The sequence below is a fragment of the Athene cunicularia genome (genome assembly GCF_003259725.1).
Source record: "Athene cunicularia isolate RWA chromosome 1 unlocalized genomic scaffold, athCun1 chr1_part1, whole genome shotgun sequence".
Taxonomy (NCBI): domain Eukaryota; kingdom Metazoa; phylum Chordata; class Aves; order Strigiformes; family Strigidae; genus Athene; species Athene cunicularia.
Genome location: NW_020799091.1, coordinates 71636927 through 71653448, shown reverse-complemented (window position 1 = coordinate 71653448; position 16522 = coordinate 71636927). Strand labels below are relative to the sequence as shown.

At 41.8% G+C, this 16522-nt stretch overlaps 1 protein-coding gene across 1 annotated transcript in view; it reads right to left on the bottom strand.

Moving 5' to 3' along the window:
- RP2 (RP2, ARL3 GTPase activating protein) overlaps positions 1 to 16522 on the bottom strand; it is a 34410-nt gene that overhangs the window by 17449 nt on the left and 439 nt on the right. The window contains exon 2 of the mRNA XM_026845994.1: positions 16290 to 16499. Within this exon, the coding sequence (XP_026701795.1) occupies positions 16290 to 16499 (210 nt within the window). The remainder of the gene's footprint in view (positions 1 to 16289; positions 16500 to 16522) is intronic.

Genomic DNA, 16522 nt, shown 5'->3' with positions numbered 1-16522 from the left:
CCCCCAGTTTCCCTGGATCAACTTCCCTCCATTTCCAACTCCTCTACCTCCCCACCACACCCCCCCCAAGCAGTGCAGAGAGGAGTTGGGGAATGGGGACTGCAGTTAGTCCATAACTACCCCTCTTCGCTGCTCCTTCCTCCACACGCTTTGTGGATCTTTCCATGAGCTGCAGTCCTTCAAGAACTACTCTAGCACAGGCTCTTCAGAGGCTGCAGTTCCTTCAAAAAATACCCATCTCCTCCATTGTGGGGCTGCAGTTCCTTCAAAAAATATCCACCTCCTCCATTGTGGGGCTGCAGTTCCTTCAAAAAATACCCACCTCCTCCATTGTGGGGCTGCAGTGTGGTTATCTGCTCCACTGAGGTCCTCTCCATGGGCTGCAGAGAAATCCTTACTCCAGCACCTGCAGCACCTCCATCCCCTCCTTCTTCTCTGACCTTGGTGTTCACACTGCTGTTTCTCGCTTCTTCTCCTCACTCTTCTCTCTTACACTGCTACACAGTGGTTTTGCCCTTCCTTAAATATGTTTTCCCAGAGGTGACCCCAGTGTTGTTGAGGGGCTCAGCCATGCCCCGTGGTAGGTCTGTTGGAGCTGTCTGGAAGTGGCTGTCCCTGGCATGGGGCAGCCCCCAGCCTCTCCTCACAGAGGCCCCTGCAGCCCCCCACTGCCAGCAGCTGGGCACCTACACCCGATACATACCCACTTACAGAACTTTGGAGACATTTCATGTAAAATAAAAGATGGCATTCCTGCTGTAGGAGCAGAAAAGGAAGGAGAGAGAAGAAGCCCCCAAAAAGTAGGAGATGAGTGCTCTGCTAGTTGAGCAGGCTGTAAGGCTTGCCCGGTTCAGGGCCCCAGGGACAGCAGAAAGGAGGAAGCAAGACCAACTGGCCAGAAATTGTTGCTAAGGAAGGTGACTGACACCCTTTTTGGCATCAGCTGTACTGAGAAACCTTATGCCTGGGCAGATGTGAAGACTGCTCTGAGCTTTTGATACTACAGTTCAAGTCAACAGCTCAGCCAGCCCTACAAACAACACAAAGTACAGTTTTACAACTCAGCTACAATGCGGATTTACTCTATGAGCTGCTCGTCTGGGTTTCTTGAGTACTGGCTGGCTGGATCCTGGTCTTTCACTGAGTCCTCTGTGCACCATCTCTTTCCATGCCGTGTCCAGCTAGGCAAGTTGGAGACAGTTTGCAACTGCAGGGAGTTTGATATGCCCTCACCTCTTCTAGCTCACTTTCTTGAAGTCTTAACAGTCCTCCCAGACCACTGTGTAATTTATACAGATTCACAAAGTTCTGCAGTCTTTTGGCAACGAGACTCCTCTTTCCGTACATCCATAAAAAAAAAAAACAACAAAACAAAACCAAAACACCACCTCTGTTTTAACAGAGGATTTCATAGTCCAGGTGTGTAAAGAGGCTTCTTCCCCTACTGAGATGCAGCCAGATCCACGGTGGAAATACCTCATCACCGATGTCAGTAATGCTTCACAAAGGTATTTAAATGCAAGAGAAGAAAGTAACTTTTACATTTCCAATGGGCAGATGCAAGGCAAATGCAAGTTTCTGAGTTGGAATTTTTCCATGCTGCCATCACCAATATATTTGTGCTGCAAAGTTACCAGTCCCCTAAAAATAGAGGATTTTTATATGGCTACAGCTGATCAGGACAGGCTGTAGGTTTTATCTCTCTGTCACAATATAACCTCTCAAGCTCCAGGGTGTTTCTCGACACCAAAGCACCAGAAAATTTATTCCAGACCAAATTAATATGACTTGTGATTTATGAACATGTGACTTCTTAAGAAATTTCAAATGCCTAGTTCAGTTCTTCATTCTCTATTCATATGCCAGCCAGACCCAACCCTCTTGGCTTATGAGATTTGATACAATCATAGCCTGAAGTGTAGTAATACAAGATTGCAATAATATCATAGTTACTACCAACCATTATTATACTTACTTTAATTTCAACAAACTGCTGTAATTAGTGATTTCCCTCATGGGGATGTTGCGAAATATATCTAATTACAGTCTAATATGGAGCTTTGTGATCCCCAGACAGTAGTTTCTAGGTAACTGAAAAATAAAACATTTCATTGTAAAGGTTATGATCTGGTGAAAGGGACTTGCCATATCCATAGCTTCTGGGCACATGCAGCTCACAAGGAACCTTTCAGAGCTCTGCTGCCCTCCCCAGGAGGGCAGTGATTCTGTTTCAGCAAGAGAGAAGTCCCTCTCAGGCAGATGTGCAAAGCACTTGCGTGGGCTGTGTCTCTGTATGGGCTGTCTTTTATCCCCACATAGCTTTGCAGTGCCTGCTTACCCACAGGCTTTTCCTCCTTCTCTTGCTGGACATTCTTGTGCATCACCCCAAAGGCACAGGGAAAGGAGCTGTTCTTGGTAAACATCAGGACCTGGAAGTCCACCCAGGTCTTCAACCAGCAGCGTAAGGAGGCGAAAGCTCGTTGTGTGCACATCTGTGCTTCTCCCAACACCAGGTAAATTCAGGTTCACTCTGTGCTGTTGGAAGCTTTGCCAAGACACACAAAGCCAAACTTTCACAATCTTCTTAACAACACTCATTGTGTTCTCTGTGTGTGTCTCTTAAAGCTCCTGAATCATATCTTTGTGACAAAAATGTGAAGGGTGTTTTGTTTAAAGGAGGTTTTTAATTCTTTTGGTTATAGAGAAGACCTTGAAAATCTAACCTCTAAGACATGAAAATCAAGAAGACAAAACAAAAGAACTTAAATGCTACCAATTTCTAAAAGCTCATTGCATGTTTTCTATTAGGAAAGGTTTTAAAACCTGCACTTGAGATCTTGGCAGCTTATCTGGAATTGGTGTAAAGCTTTGAAAAGGATTCCTAGTTAAGATTAGATTCACCTATGCTCATATGAAATAGTGAATTACAGATGAGACAAATTACACCTGACGGTGGCAATTCCTTATGTAGTATTCAACAGAAAGGAACTGCTGAGTTCACTCTCTGAGGCTATGTTCTGACACATGTTTAAGACAGAACTGTTACAGAAAGCATCTCTTGCATCCAGCTGCTTATTTAAATCCCCAACCACCTATGTGGTGGGACAGCACAAATGTTTGTACAGACATGTGGTAAACTGTGTTGGGGAACTGATGAATGTGAAAAACAACCATCTCAATTAGACATCTGTGCATTTGTGTCTCATACAGACACCCTTTTTTTGAAGAAGCAGATGACATATACTGAATAGTATTTTCACACAGCAGTCATCACATACTCTGAGATCACATTGGCCTTTTTTTGGTCTCTCTAGCAGACTCTATACTGCCAGAGAGTCTTGCCAGACTGAACACCAACAGAAGCTAATCTGGAACATGAGACCAGGCAGAACAAGTAATATGGCTAATTTTATTATAAAATGTACTAGAATCTGTTTTGCATTGCTATTGGTGTTTTTTTGACTAAAGTCCTCCTGTTTTTCAAGCAGTAGATGGCTTTCCAGCATCTCCTTGCATATAGAACTTCATCCTAGTCACCAGTAACTTTGCTGAACCATGCTACTGCTGGTCAACAAGGGAGTGCATTTTTTTGTAGCTGTCCCCAGCATAGTTTGTTAACTGCAATATACAGCTTTAATGCTGGGGTTGTTTAAGTGGGAACAATGGACAGGTGTGCCTGTGTCCCAGGTTACTGTGAACTTACATGCTATGACAAGTAAAAGTACAAACAGCAAAACTGAATAATTCACATTTGCTAATTCATTTGTTCAGAAATTACCTTCCACATACTCTCAATGTAAATCACCTTCCCTGTAAGAAATTATATCATGTCTACACATCTTTTTCTGTTGTTGGTGTTTGTGACAAAGATGACCAGAGTTCTGTGCAGTACATGAGATGCAGACAGAGAGCATACTTTTAAAAACTGTTTTTAAAAGGCACTACACAGAACTACAAGTCATTTCAGAAGTTTTTTACTGAAGATCTAAATAGTCAATAATTTTAAAAAGGCATACATTAAATATTAAATGAATGAAAAAATAATTTGAAAGTAGACTATAATATATTTTATCCCATAATGTTGAAGTACAGAACCTAATATTAGCATAATGGACAGCATAATGTATGATATAAACCCCACATTAGTTCTGTACTTTGCCACAAGCCATCTCTGTGACAGAAATTCTGTAGCTGAGAGGGTCACAATCTGCTTAAGGGCTGCTAATGTAGTGAGTGCACTTACTCAAACAGAGCACAATTAATTTTTTGGCTCTAAAGCATATTCTTGTTTAGCATTTAGATGTTCATCGACCTTACGCAAGAATTTAGATCCCAGATCCTTTTTCATGATATGAAGAGAGCTGCCATAACCAGGATGTTGCCCAACATCCAGTCTGCCAGAAAAGCTTGTGTTCCACCTGAGCCTCTGAGACAGACTCTTCAGTTTAATGTTAAATGAAAAGCCAATGTAATGACAATAAAGTTTATGGAGTGTATCTTTTACGCTTTATGTTTAATAGGGCAGCAATTCAGATAAAAAGCTGCAGTGCTGATTCAGCAAGGCATGTATGCACATGCTAAAACCTACATATTTGAGTGGGAATTAAGCAAGAGCAAAGTTAGTCACATAGTTAAAATTAAGATGAGCTTTGACAGCTTGCTGCATCATAGATCAGCAGCCCTTACTTTCTTCCCTAAGCTTACAGGCCTCTTCTGTTCTAAAGAGGCATTCTAATTCCCTTTGCGACCTAGTTAAAATTGACAAGATCATCTGCCTCCAGTTACATCTCTTTATCCTTCATCCAGGTCTCTAGCACCTGATGTTGGGATGCTCAGTGAAGCACTATTCCAAAGGTGGAGTCTTAGAAAGTTTTGCTCTGTCACAGTCCTAATGTGGAAAAGGAAAGCCAAGAATGCACTGAGCATGGGTTGCTTGTTCTTATCGCTTAATACCTTGCCATTTTTAGAGATTAGGTAACTCTTTGACCGTAGAAGGATAGAGATTCTGAGTTGGTTTTGGTTTTGGGTTTTTTTTCTTGCTTAGTGACAGACACAGTTTCAACCCCTTTCACTGTTAGTTTGAGCTGCTGCTGTGGCACAGGAGAGGGATTGCTGAGGCCTGGGGTAGACACTGCGCTCCTAATTCTGGTGCAGCAGACCATTAAAGATGGGTAGTGGGAGGTAGCAACATATTCATTTGCTATCTCACATTTCATCAGAATTTGTCTATCTGAAGTCTTATTTTACATTGTTGCACAGTCTATTGATGCTCTGCAATTTCAGGCTCTTCGCATTAATTTTGTGGGGTGGCTTCATCTATGGTGCCAACTTGCCATGCATATTGTTCTTAAACTGCATCAGGGGAGGTTCAGACTGGACATTAGGAAAAAATTTTTCACAGAAAGAGTGGTCAGACAGTGGAACAGGTTGCCCAGGGAGGTGGTGGAGTCACCATCCCTGGATGTGTGTAAGGGTCATTTAGATGAGATGTTGGGGGATATGGTGTAGGGGAGAACTTTGTAGAGTAGGGATGACGTTTGGACTTGATCCCAAGGGTCTTTTCCAATCTGAATGATTCTGTGATTCTCTGATTCTGTGATTCTGTCCTTGTGGGTGAGAACAGTAGCTGCAAGTGAGAAAAGTGGGATGTCCAGCAAAAGTGTAGGAGACATCACTTATCTGGACTTTTGTGGAATGCTGGCAAAATATGCTCAAGGCTGCAGCTCCACTGGATTCTGCCTACATTAACTTTAGGGAATTACACAGGAATGTGTAGCCCTGAACAATCCCCACACAGGACAAGATTTTTATCAAACTTCATCAGCATCATAATAAGGCAGTGAATCAGATCTCAACTGCACATTTAAATATTCAGTGCTAACTGAAAAAAAGGCCTGCTGTTAAAGTAAACAAACACAAGATTCCATTTGTTTTGTCTTTTCTTCCCTTTATGTCTTTGAGCAGAATGTGCAATAACATTCTAGACACTGTTTTTGGAAATACTTCTTTGTCACTGTAAGACTCTGAGGAATAAATTAGTTAAACTGTTGGTAACACAAAATAACAAGGGATTCTGTGGAGACAGATAATGGAAAGGAAATAGTGAAGCTTGGTTGCATGTTAGGCAGACTCATTGCACTAAGACTGGTTTTCAAATAATTAGCACTGAAGGGGCAAAAATATTCAGTACAGAAATCAATAAATTAAAATGGTCAGATGGAGAGGAACTGGGGTGGAATGAAAGATATGTTCTCTTGCAAAATAGGCCCATTCACCAGCAAGAGGTATGAATTAGACAAATCTGATGTGTGGAAAGACATTTCTCTCAGTTCAGACAGATAGAAATACAGATTTTAATCCTGTAAGGTGAAATCCCATAGGAATTCCACAATCATATACAGGGGTAAGTACACTCCATGTAAGCTACATATACTTTAGGCAATTGGATCTTGACCTAAAGGTCCAAAGAAGGGAAGCACAGCCATGCCATGAGAACTTGGTGCAGAGCTGGCTGATGAGCAATGGGAAAAGGGGAAATGTCTTTGAGTTAAGGCAAATGAAGTCTCCTCTCATTCAACCCTGTGCTGTTTTGATGAATTTCAGTCCCTCTGTTTCCAGGAGCTCAGGAGCTATTCAAACTGCAGTAACCTCTCTAAAAATGTTTCATCGACAGAGGCATCAAGACAAGGCCAAACGAAAAAAGAAGAACCAAAGTCCAATAATGATGTCTTGCTTTGGGACTCATACTCTACTGTGTTTCAGACCTACTGAGCAGGATTTATGTCCCCAGCAAAACGGTCTATTAACTGTCTGTGGTTTTAATCAGATAAGAAAAAAACCTGTCTCTACTTCTGTAAGTGACTGCACATCTTCAGTACAGGCAAACTATCAAAAAGTCTGTGTCTTCTTGAGTTCACAGTACTCACTGGGATCCACTGCTGCCAAACAAACTAGATCTGTGGGTAGGTTTCCTTAGCCCTAGCATAGTAGGTCTACTAGTTAAATATGTAACTCTGAGTTTGTCACCTGAAGCAATCTCTTTGTAGGCAGTGGAAAAAATCTTTGCGACTGAAATTCATCATAAGCACTTTTGGATGGTAGCTGGCCCAACCCGTCTGTGTCGTATCTTTTTCTTTGTTAACTAAAGTCAATGAAGGGTGATGAACTCAGACATCAGCTGTCTAAAGCTGACCTTCTAAAGCTGTTTTAAGTAAATCACACTTTTTATGAGGAACTGTTTATCACTGATTATTTCCAGCAGGTCTTTTTAAGTTAGTCCATGTCACAAAGGGCTTGCATGTGGAAAGCAGCTAAACCAAATCAGCTTACAAACACATTAAAGAGGTGCCTGCTATAACAATTCAGCTTCAAACAACGGGCTAAATTATACTCACTTGTTAATTATGAAGATGATGTATCTATTTAGATAAATATAGTGAGTAAATTACCCTGGATTGTACCCTGAACCAAATCCATTAAAAATCTTATTCAGGTGTATAAAAGAGGTTCCAACTTAAATAGTTTTGTAAAATAAAGCAAACATAATGTTAATTTCCTGGATTAAACTGGTTTGTGGTCAATTTTTATATTAGTTATTTAAAATGATTCCTTTTAAAAATTATTTACTTTGAAGTTCTTCTCTTTATTTCACAGCTATTTACACACCAAAGGACTAAAGAGCAAATAGTAGAAAACAACAAGCAAATAATTAGAAAATATCAAAAAGACAGCTAGGTGCCATAAATGTAAAAGAAGTGCACTAGAGAAAGGCCCCAAACCCCAGAATGTGAGCAAAACAGGACATAAGTGCAAATAAAACAAAATATGACTTCCATAATGAGCAATTGTGCTTTGTCAAAATGTCCATGCACCTCTCAGTTGCGGCAGAGCACTGAAATACTTCCCACCGACGGGGTGTTGGGGACTGACTCATTGCACACTCAGCATTGCTCAGAGGCTGCAGAAGATGTTGGATGAGAAGGGAAATCGTTGGAACAGGCCCCATAACTCTAAAGAATGTAAGTTGTCTGTCTCAGGGTGTCCTGCAACCTGTTGGCTGTCTTGCCAAAAGGCTGCACCTGTGGGAACACTTGTCTCCTCCTACCAGTCCTGTGGGAAAGCCTGGTTTCCTAATCACACAGTCAGGTTCAGCATTTTCTCTTGCCACAATTGTTGTCATTTCCACTTCATCTTTGTTCCTGCAGCTTCTTTCTAGCAGCCCTGGTCCCACCTCTCCCTGATGCCAAAGTCAGCATCCCAAGCAGGGGGTCATTCCTAGCCTCCTTCTCTTGCTGTGGGGACTCCAGGCTCTCTAAGGGGATGTTAGCAATGATGGCTTCACCTCTTCAAGGGAACAGGACCCACAAAAACAGGGAAACAGAACATCATTCTCTTGCTGATGTTAAAAGAGTGTTACTCCTCTTTGACTTTCTGAGTCACTGCAGAGAAGACTTTGCTGATTCTGCCTCCCAGTTCTCATTGCCATTCCTTCTTGCACAAGTGTTGCTGGGTTCCTTACCTCTCTACTTGAAGACAATAGCAGGAAATATTAATGACACTGTGTGAATAATTGACAATAAAAGAATCACTGCAAGACATTTGCTCTGCTGAGTATTTGCACTTTCAACTGAACTAAACACTTTTTTCAATCTTATCCTGGTAGTGGGACAAAATTTGGGCTGCCCTAAAGCTGGCAGTAAGGTGGGGTACAGCAGCACAGACCTAGCATGTACGTGATAGTTTCTGTGTAACCTTGGCTTTTCCCCAACCGTATCAGACTGCTATGAGTGAGTTTGACAGTGCCTTTGGTTTAATACCACTAGAGGTCATGCAATGTACTTATTATCTAAGCTGCTTTTGAAAAATGCTCTAATACTCCATATCTAGTAGATGTAACTGACTGTATTTGCAGACAGTGCTTTGGCCTCTAGATGTCCCTGCTTTGTATCCATGTAACAACCATGCCACAAAAAATCACCTCAACCATTCTATTGCTCAACCCGGGATTTATCTCGAATAGCACACAATTAATGAAGGATGAGGAATTGGGAATATGTAAATAATATTAGCATGAAAACCCTTTATAGAATGAAATATTCTATCCACTAAACTAAAGAGCAATCAGGGAAAGACAGTGCAGTATAAGATCAAATCCTTCATTACAAAAGCACAAGTGGTGGCTTGTGTCTGACCTGACTACCGTGATGCTGATTCCGCTAATGTATCTGCCTTGAGCTTTTCCTGTCTTGGGGGTACAGCTTGAGATAATAATGATTGTATCTTGAAGCAGCTGTCAACTGCTCTCTGTCTTTTGATTCCAAGCCTTTTCCTGTCTTTCTCCTCTTTGCCTTTGGCCAACAGCCTAGCAGTCAACCAAACAAAAAACACCCCTATCTGTATCATCCACATCCAGCTCCACCTCGAAGAGACATGCTTTTAGGGAGCTGTCAGACTTCACATTCTGTCACAGCTTGTCCCAGCCCTTCTATCATAATTTTTGCAGGAGGTGTGGATCTGTTGTGAGAGGGCTCAGCTGTTGGAACCAGCATGTTTTCCCTTAGAGCTTGTCATTGATATTAGCCAGGGTCCATCAGGAGCTAAAACTTGCCCAGTGGCACTGCCCTCACCTGCCTAACCTTGCTTATTCTTGGAAAAGAACAACCAGCTCCCAGAACTGGCATCAACTGAACTTATTCTGCACTTATGTTTGATCCTCGTCTTTCAGCTAGGCATCTCTTTCTGCCTCCCTGACTCAGGGTTCTCCATGGTTGTGGGGAACTGGTTGCCAAAAGGTGTAACCTTTCGAAAAATCGTATCTCCAAATTTCCTACATGGTTGGGCAGAACCTGTAAAATGAGATCAGTCATAGTCAATCAGCTGTTTGGCTTCCATACTAATAAAAATTTACTATTAAATTGTTTCATCCTTTTGAAGCACTGTTCTCTTAGATCACAGCCACAGCCCTGGGAGGGCCGTGATGTCATCACAGGGGGTCTGTGAAGGTTTAAGGCAGGGGTGGGGAATGTCTAGTCAGGAAACATTTGGTCTGGCATGCAGCAAGAACTGCACCTCCTTTTCCTGCAGCTCCCTCCTCTCAATGCTCCTCTCATACTCAAGCTCCCCCCTCCTTCTCTCCAAATTTGAAGACCCTTCATGAGAAAACTGAAATAAATATTTGATGCAGTCTAGTGCTTTAAATCTTAAGTCTCAGTGGTCTGTGGCCACGAAAGGTATTTAAAGGGGGTCTGGGGTGAAGCAAAGGTTGAGAAGCCCTATCTTAGACTTCTGCCAGTCTGGAAAACTCCAGTGATAAGTATTGTTACTAAACTAGATATTACATTCATAATGTCATTATTGATAATCTGATCTCATTTTATCATACATTGATAATTGCATTAGTGTATATAAAAACCTCAAGGGAGGGTCTAAAGATGATGGACCCAGGCTCTGCTCAGTGGTGCCCAGTGACAGGACTAGAGGCAACAGGCACAAAATGAAACACATGAGCTTCCCTCTGAACATCAGGAAACACTTTTTCACTGTGAGGGTGACTGAGCACTGCCACAGGCTGCCCAGGGAGGTTGTGGAGTCTTCATCCTTGGAGATATTCAAAAGCCATTCAGACATGGTCCTGGGCAGCTGACTCTAGGTGGCCCTGACTGAGCAGTGGGGTTGGACCAGATGGCCTCCAGAGGTCCTTTCCAACCTCAACTATCCTGTGAATACTGACCAGCTAACTGTCATTCTGTCACTCTCTTAGTAAGTTATTTATTATATATGTAGGAGATTGCTTAAATTACATAAATTGACTGTGTTAGTATATTGTTAATAATTCAGCCCTTTCAGCAGAAAAAGAGCCTGTGGAAATATGGTGGGCAAGTTAGACCTTCTAATCAAACCACTAGGCTTCTTTCAGAACTGCAGAGCAGTGTCCAGAATGATGGGAGCCATTTATCACTCAATGATATGTCTTAGAATCTAGTATTTACAGGAGAGTTTGTTTTCCTATAGAAGAAACTAGAAGTTTCCTGACTTTTTTTTTCCAGAAGAGCAAAAACATGTACCTTCAGACATAACTTCTGAAGATAGAGCTAACCTTTTGCTTTCATATGTCTAGCCATGCCTCTGGGCTGCCTAATTCAGGTGAAGCCAAGATGCTTCGTGTAACTTTACTTACAAAGTCACTTTCTAGCCTATGCAATGCTTACAGCCATAGCATATTGAGCATAATCAAGATTTAATGAAATGTAGGTTTGACTTTCTGTTTCTCTGCCAAGAACAGAACAACTGGCTCTTCCAGGACAGCTTTGTCCAAAGATTTGGTATAATTGTACAAATACAGAATATAAATATAACTAATTTGAATACTGCAACACTGTACCCACATTTTTCCCAATCTTTCCCACTTTGTGCTTTAAAGCTGTGTTTGAGAAAACCTTCGGTAGGCACTGTTTCTGGTAGTGGCCAACTGACAGATGATGGTAACAGAGCACCCATGTGCATGCTTGCAGTTTCAAATGATGTTCACGTAACTCCTCATAGGACTAGACAAGATTAATTTTGTGGAGGTCAAATTATAATTCATGTCCCTCAACCAAGGCTCATTTGCCCTTTTCCAGAACTTTTTCAGACTTTTCTGGTGCCAGCTGAGCCGTGACACGAAGATACTATACTCGTTTAAATATTTACAGCGAATGCCGTGGGGAGTGATGTGTGATGAGAACAGCGATCACTTAGTTGCTCCTTTGAGCAATTGTAACACTGAAAGTTACAACCATGATTTGCACCTGCAAAGGGTAATGAGCTGCCTTCTTCTGAGGAGTAAGAGAAAACCTACTTTGTCCCTTGTAGAATGACACTTCCTAATATCATATACAGCTAGATGGGGAAAGCAATCTGTTTGGGTATAAGGGAGGTGGCAGAACACCCTTCTGTAGGTAAAATTTCTAGTCATGTCCCTCTCAGACACTTTGAAAGTTTACCATGATATAAAAGCTGAGAGATGCAGCTGCACAGTGAGTGACTTTTGCACCTTGTGAATAGCACAGAGCAGCTTTAACTCTGGCTAGACTTTTGTCTACCAGAAAGGCTTATGTTGATTTCTGCATTTGCACTGGTAGAAAATGGCAGTTCTGACATTTTCTTGGCTATATGACACCTCTGCAGAACTGGTACTAACAGAGAAGTGTGTCACAATTGTTAGCAATTCCAACGAACTGGAGATTTTAACAAATTTGGTTTTCAGTAAAAACATGACACGTTCTTCAAAATTTAATTGCAGAACACTCAGTTGTCTTTAAACTCATGTCTTCAACAGGGCATGTTTTACAGGATCCTGGGCTGTAGGGGGTATCTTACACAGACACAGGAGAGTAGCCCACAAGACAATCCTACCATTGCCAAAGCTGGCTATGGGTTTAAAATGGTTTGCCATTTTAAAACACGATGATGGCAGGTTTTGGCTTAAAGAGGAAGAGAGGAGAAAGAAGGGGAGGCATTAAGGAGAGTGTCTGACATGCTAGCCGCTCTGCAAGGTTGACCTGCCTGCTGATCAACTTGCTACTGCATTCTGGAATAATGTGCTAGAAAATTTGAGCGTGCAAGGGAAGTTGCATAAACCTGCCACATATTATGATAAGGCTTTGTTTGATTTTTCCAGTTTGTTATAAGCACAAGCAACTGTGAGGCCTTTCTCTACCAGATCCAGTCCTACAATGACACGTTAGATCAGTGAAAATTTCAAACCTGCTGCTTTCATCAGCACAAAGGGTCAGCCTCAACAGACTTGTGTAATACAGAAGAGGTCAGAATAGAGTGCCAGCTCTGCAGCATTACTGACAAGGAGTAGACAATGTTACCACCAATAACTCAGAGGGAGAGCTGGGCTTGAAAATAGGACCTCACATTTGCCGCACATTATTCAACTCTGGGAATAAGAATAACCCCGAAGTGAGTATCAGTTCATGTGATAACAATGAGTTTCATAACAAAGAAAATTATAAAAATGCTGAATGGAGTGTTTGATGACGCTTCTGGCAAGACGAACCTTTTAATAAGAGAAGACTGTTAGGCAAAAGGAATGGGGTGGGCTCATCCAGGTATCTATCTCTATGGTGTTTTGGTCTGGCTCACGTGAACCAATCCCATAAGTTAATCATCACCCATGTGCAAATGCACATATTTATTAGCATTTAATACCAAAATCCTCCTGCATTCATCCAGGTATGGCTGATCTCTGTTGAATGGCTAGGTTTTGTCCTTCTATTTCAATGCCATCTCATAGCTTTAATTTTGAGCCTTTGATACCTCTGTTGTGATCCCAATAGGCCATTGCCTTCCATCTCCCTACGCACACATCTTTGTTTCTGCCTCAAGCGTGGCCTCTCTAACAGCAAGCAGATCAAAGACCTCTGCCTGTGACCAGATAAAAAATAACAAATGGGAAGAAATCAGGAACAGAACAAAGATAGTTCTGCTAAGCAGGAATCCAGCTGACTTCTGCAACATGGTGGCTGCCAAGGCAGAGGTAACAATTCAGGTCCCATCTGTAGAGAACACGAAGGAGGTCTAGTGCAGAACAGCTCTGGAAGAGAGGTAGAGGCCTGCCAGGAAAAGTTTGGAGCACAAACTGTAACTGCAGGGTTATTACAGTGACAGAGCTACCCCCTGAGGTGAAATTACTGATGTTCCTTACAGACTGAAAACGCCACAGCAATCTGCTAGCTACATCGCTGTAAGGAACTGAGCTGTGTGAACACAGCTCTCTTACAAGGATGCAGCCTGGTATACAGGGACATACGTATAAGCAAGCTCGACTTGATACCTTTTTTCTTATTTGAGAACATACACTCCCATTTAAATCAGTTAAACTATTCATGCACCACCATACCAACCCATGAGTGTGAAAAGACAGCAAACTTTGGCCAGTATGAACCAAATACACTCTGCATATCAAATTCCCTAGCAACAACATATTAGACAGAACACTGAGTTGAGAAGAACTAATTACATCGCTATTAAATTTTGATGCCCTAAACTGACAGAAATAATCATTCTCCCATCACCAATTTGTGTATGGGATTTAGTTACATCCACATAGCCCAGAATAATGATGAGTTATGCCTGACTCTGTGTGCAACAGTGGTGAATTTTTTGGGACAGTACCTACTGATGTATTGATTTCAGTGGAGGTGCTCCTAGGATAAAGGGATACCTGTGCAGAGGCTACATGGGCAAGGCAGCAGTGAAAACCCCCGTAAATGTAAATGTGAATGTGGAGTTTTAAAGCTTGTGCTGATGGTAGCACTGACACACAAACTATGGATGAATGCTTTTCTCCACAAACAACATAGTTCAGCTGAAAAAACAAACAAACAAACAAACAAACAAAAAACACACCAAAAAAACAACAAAAAAAACCACAAAAAAAAAAATGGGCTATTATATTTAACTATTAGAAGAACTGTCTGGATATTTCTCATTGTTGCCTGGTGAGCAAGAGGCATATGCACATTGAACTGTGCCAGTGCTGAAGGATGCAACACAGGTTACTGGTAGAAGACTTTGCATAAAGTAACTTAAGACACTGACTGTAGCTCAGCTGAGAGGTAGATGAAATTACAATGTGCATGGAAATTGTCTTCTTAAAAAGAGCCACCATACACTTAGCAACAGACTTTACCCAGCACTATGAAGCACACAATAAAAAAAATCCATCCCCAGAAGAGAGCCTGTTATTGCCATTCAGCTTTTTATAACTTTATCAACATTACACATACTTAGAACTGTATTGCATACCTGTAGTCTGCTGTGAGGCCTGTAGGTTGTTATATCCTAAAGTTATAAATTATATAGTATGTGGGTTGTATATCCTAAAGATATACAATAAAGATTTAGTGGTATAAGGCTCTCATTATACCAGAAATGTTAATTTTGAATGCAATATTTAACATAAGGCAGTCTTGAGGCAGTAATTTTTAATGGTTCACGTAGGTTTAAGAGCTAGGTCTTCAGGGCAAATTAATGCTTTTCATCTCTAAGAGGTTTACAAATGATGGCACTATCAATGTAAACTTTGAGCCCTGCACAAGCAAATATTTAAGGTAATTGCACATAATTATACCAGATTTTGAAGGTTGTTGAGGATTTTGCATAAATACCGTATTTAAAAGGACTACATATAAATTAAGATGTGGTTTTACATAGCTGTCATCTTGAAGTGTTTCTAAAGAGGACTTTCCTAAACAGAAGCGTATGTGATAAGAGACAATTCCGGAGCCACTAGCAGGAGGAGAAAAAGTTTGGTAGAGAGACTCTTGTAACTAGAGCACCTCCATAAATACCCTCAGAAACGGCCAGGCAGCAACATTAAGAAAATTAACAGCATTAAATGAGAATCTGCCGTATAACTAATCAGACATGTGGCCAAAGGTATTCTGCTTTCTTTTTTCTGCAAAACAATGACTAAAATACACGTTAGAAGTTGTGATAGAAAATAGCAATTCTGGGAAAAATGTCACAGGAGCAGAAATGTCATCACTGCTCACACCACCACTCGAAACTGGGAGGGAATTCCTCTGGTAGCCAAAGGCAAAGCACACTCCTGCTGAAGTTGATAAAAAAATCCACAAACCCCAGTTTTACAGGGGTTTGTATTTCTTTAAAACCAAACATTTTCATTACTCGAAATTCTCTGGGTTTTCTCTTCTTCTTCTTTTTTTTTAAGCTAAAGGAGAAAGTTCTGATTTGGCTTGTTTGCACAAAGCAGCTTTTCTTTCCCCCAACTCAAGATGATTTTAAAACTGTAGGTGCATGCCTGTTTTTTTTTTTTTTTTTTTTAATTTCAGTAATGTCAAATGAAAATACTGACTAGACTATTAATTTCCGACAATTGTCTTGCTTCCTATAAGCAAATTTCCAGTAGGATGTGTTTGAATAGAAAACCCCAAATTAGCAATTTGCATTTAGTAAGTTTTTCTGTATCTGGGAAAAACAAAACAAAAAACAACACCACCCCCAAAAAAACACAAAAAAACCCCACAAACCAAACCAAAGAAAACAAAACAAAACAAAACAAAAAAAACCAAAAAAAAACCCACATGGGAAAACACTCGAGTAAGCATATTCTGAGTCTTTTGGGAGAACTTTTGGAGATTCGCGGAGACCCAGAGCAACCAGTGCCTGCGTTCATTCCCTTCCAGGTCTCACGGAGTCCATCAGCTCCTGGACAAGGGCACAGCCGGCTCCAGGGCGATGATTTTCAAGATCGCACCCGTGTATCAGCAGCTTACCGGCTTTCTGGGCGACGCGGGGACATCGGAACCGGGACCGAGAGCAAGACCGGGACCGGAGCGCTGCCCGCGCCGCCGAAGTGGCACCTGGGGTCCCCGAAGCAAAACCGGCCCCGCGGCGGGCGGGGCAGCTCTCACCCACCCCGGCGCCTCCCACCGCTTCACCGTGCCCGCACGGCTCCGCGGCCAAGGCTGCCGCCGGGGCTGCGCCTTTAAGGGGCCGGGGAGGCGGC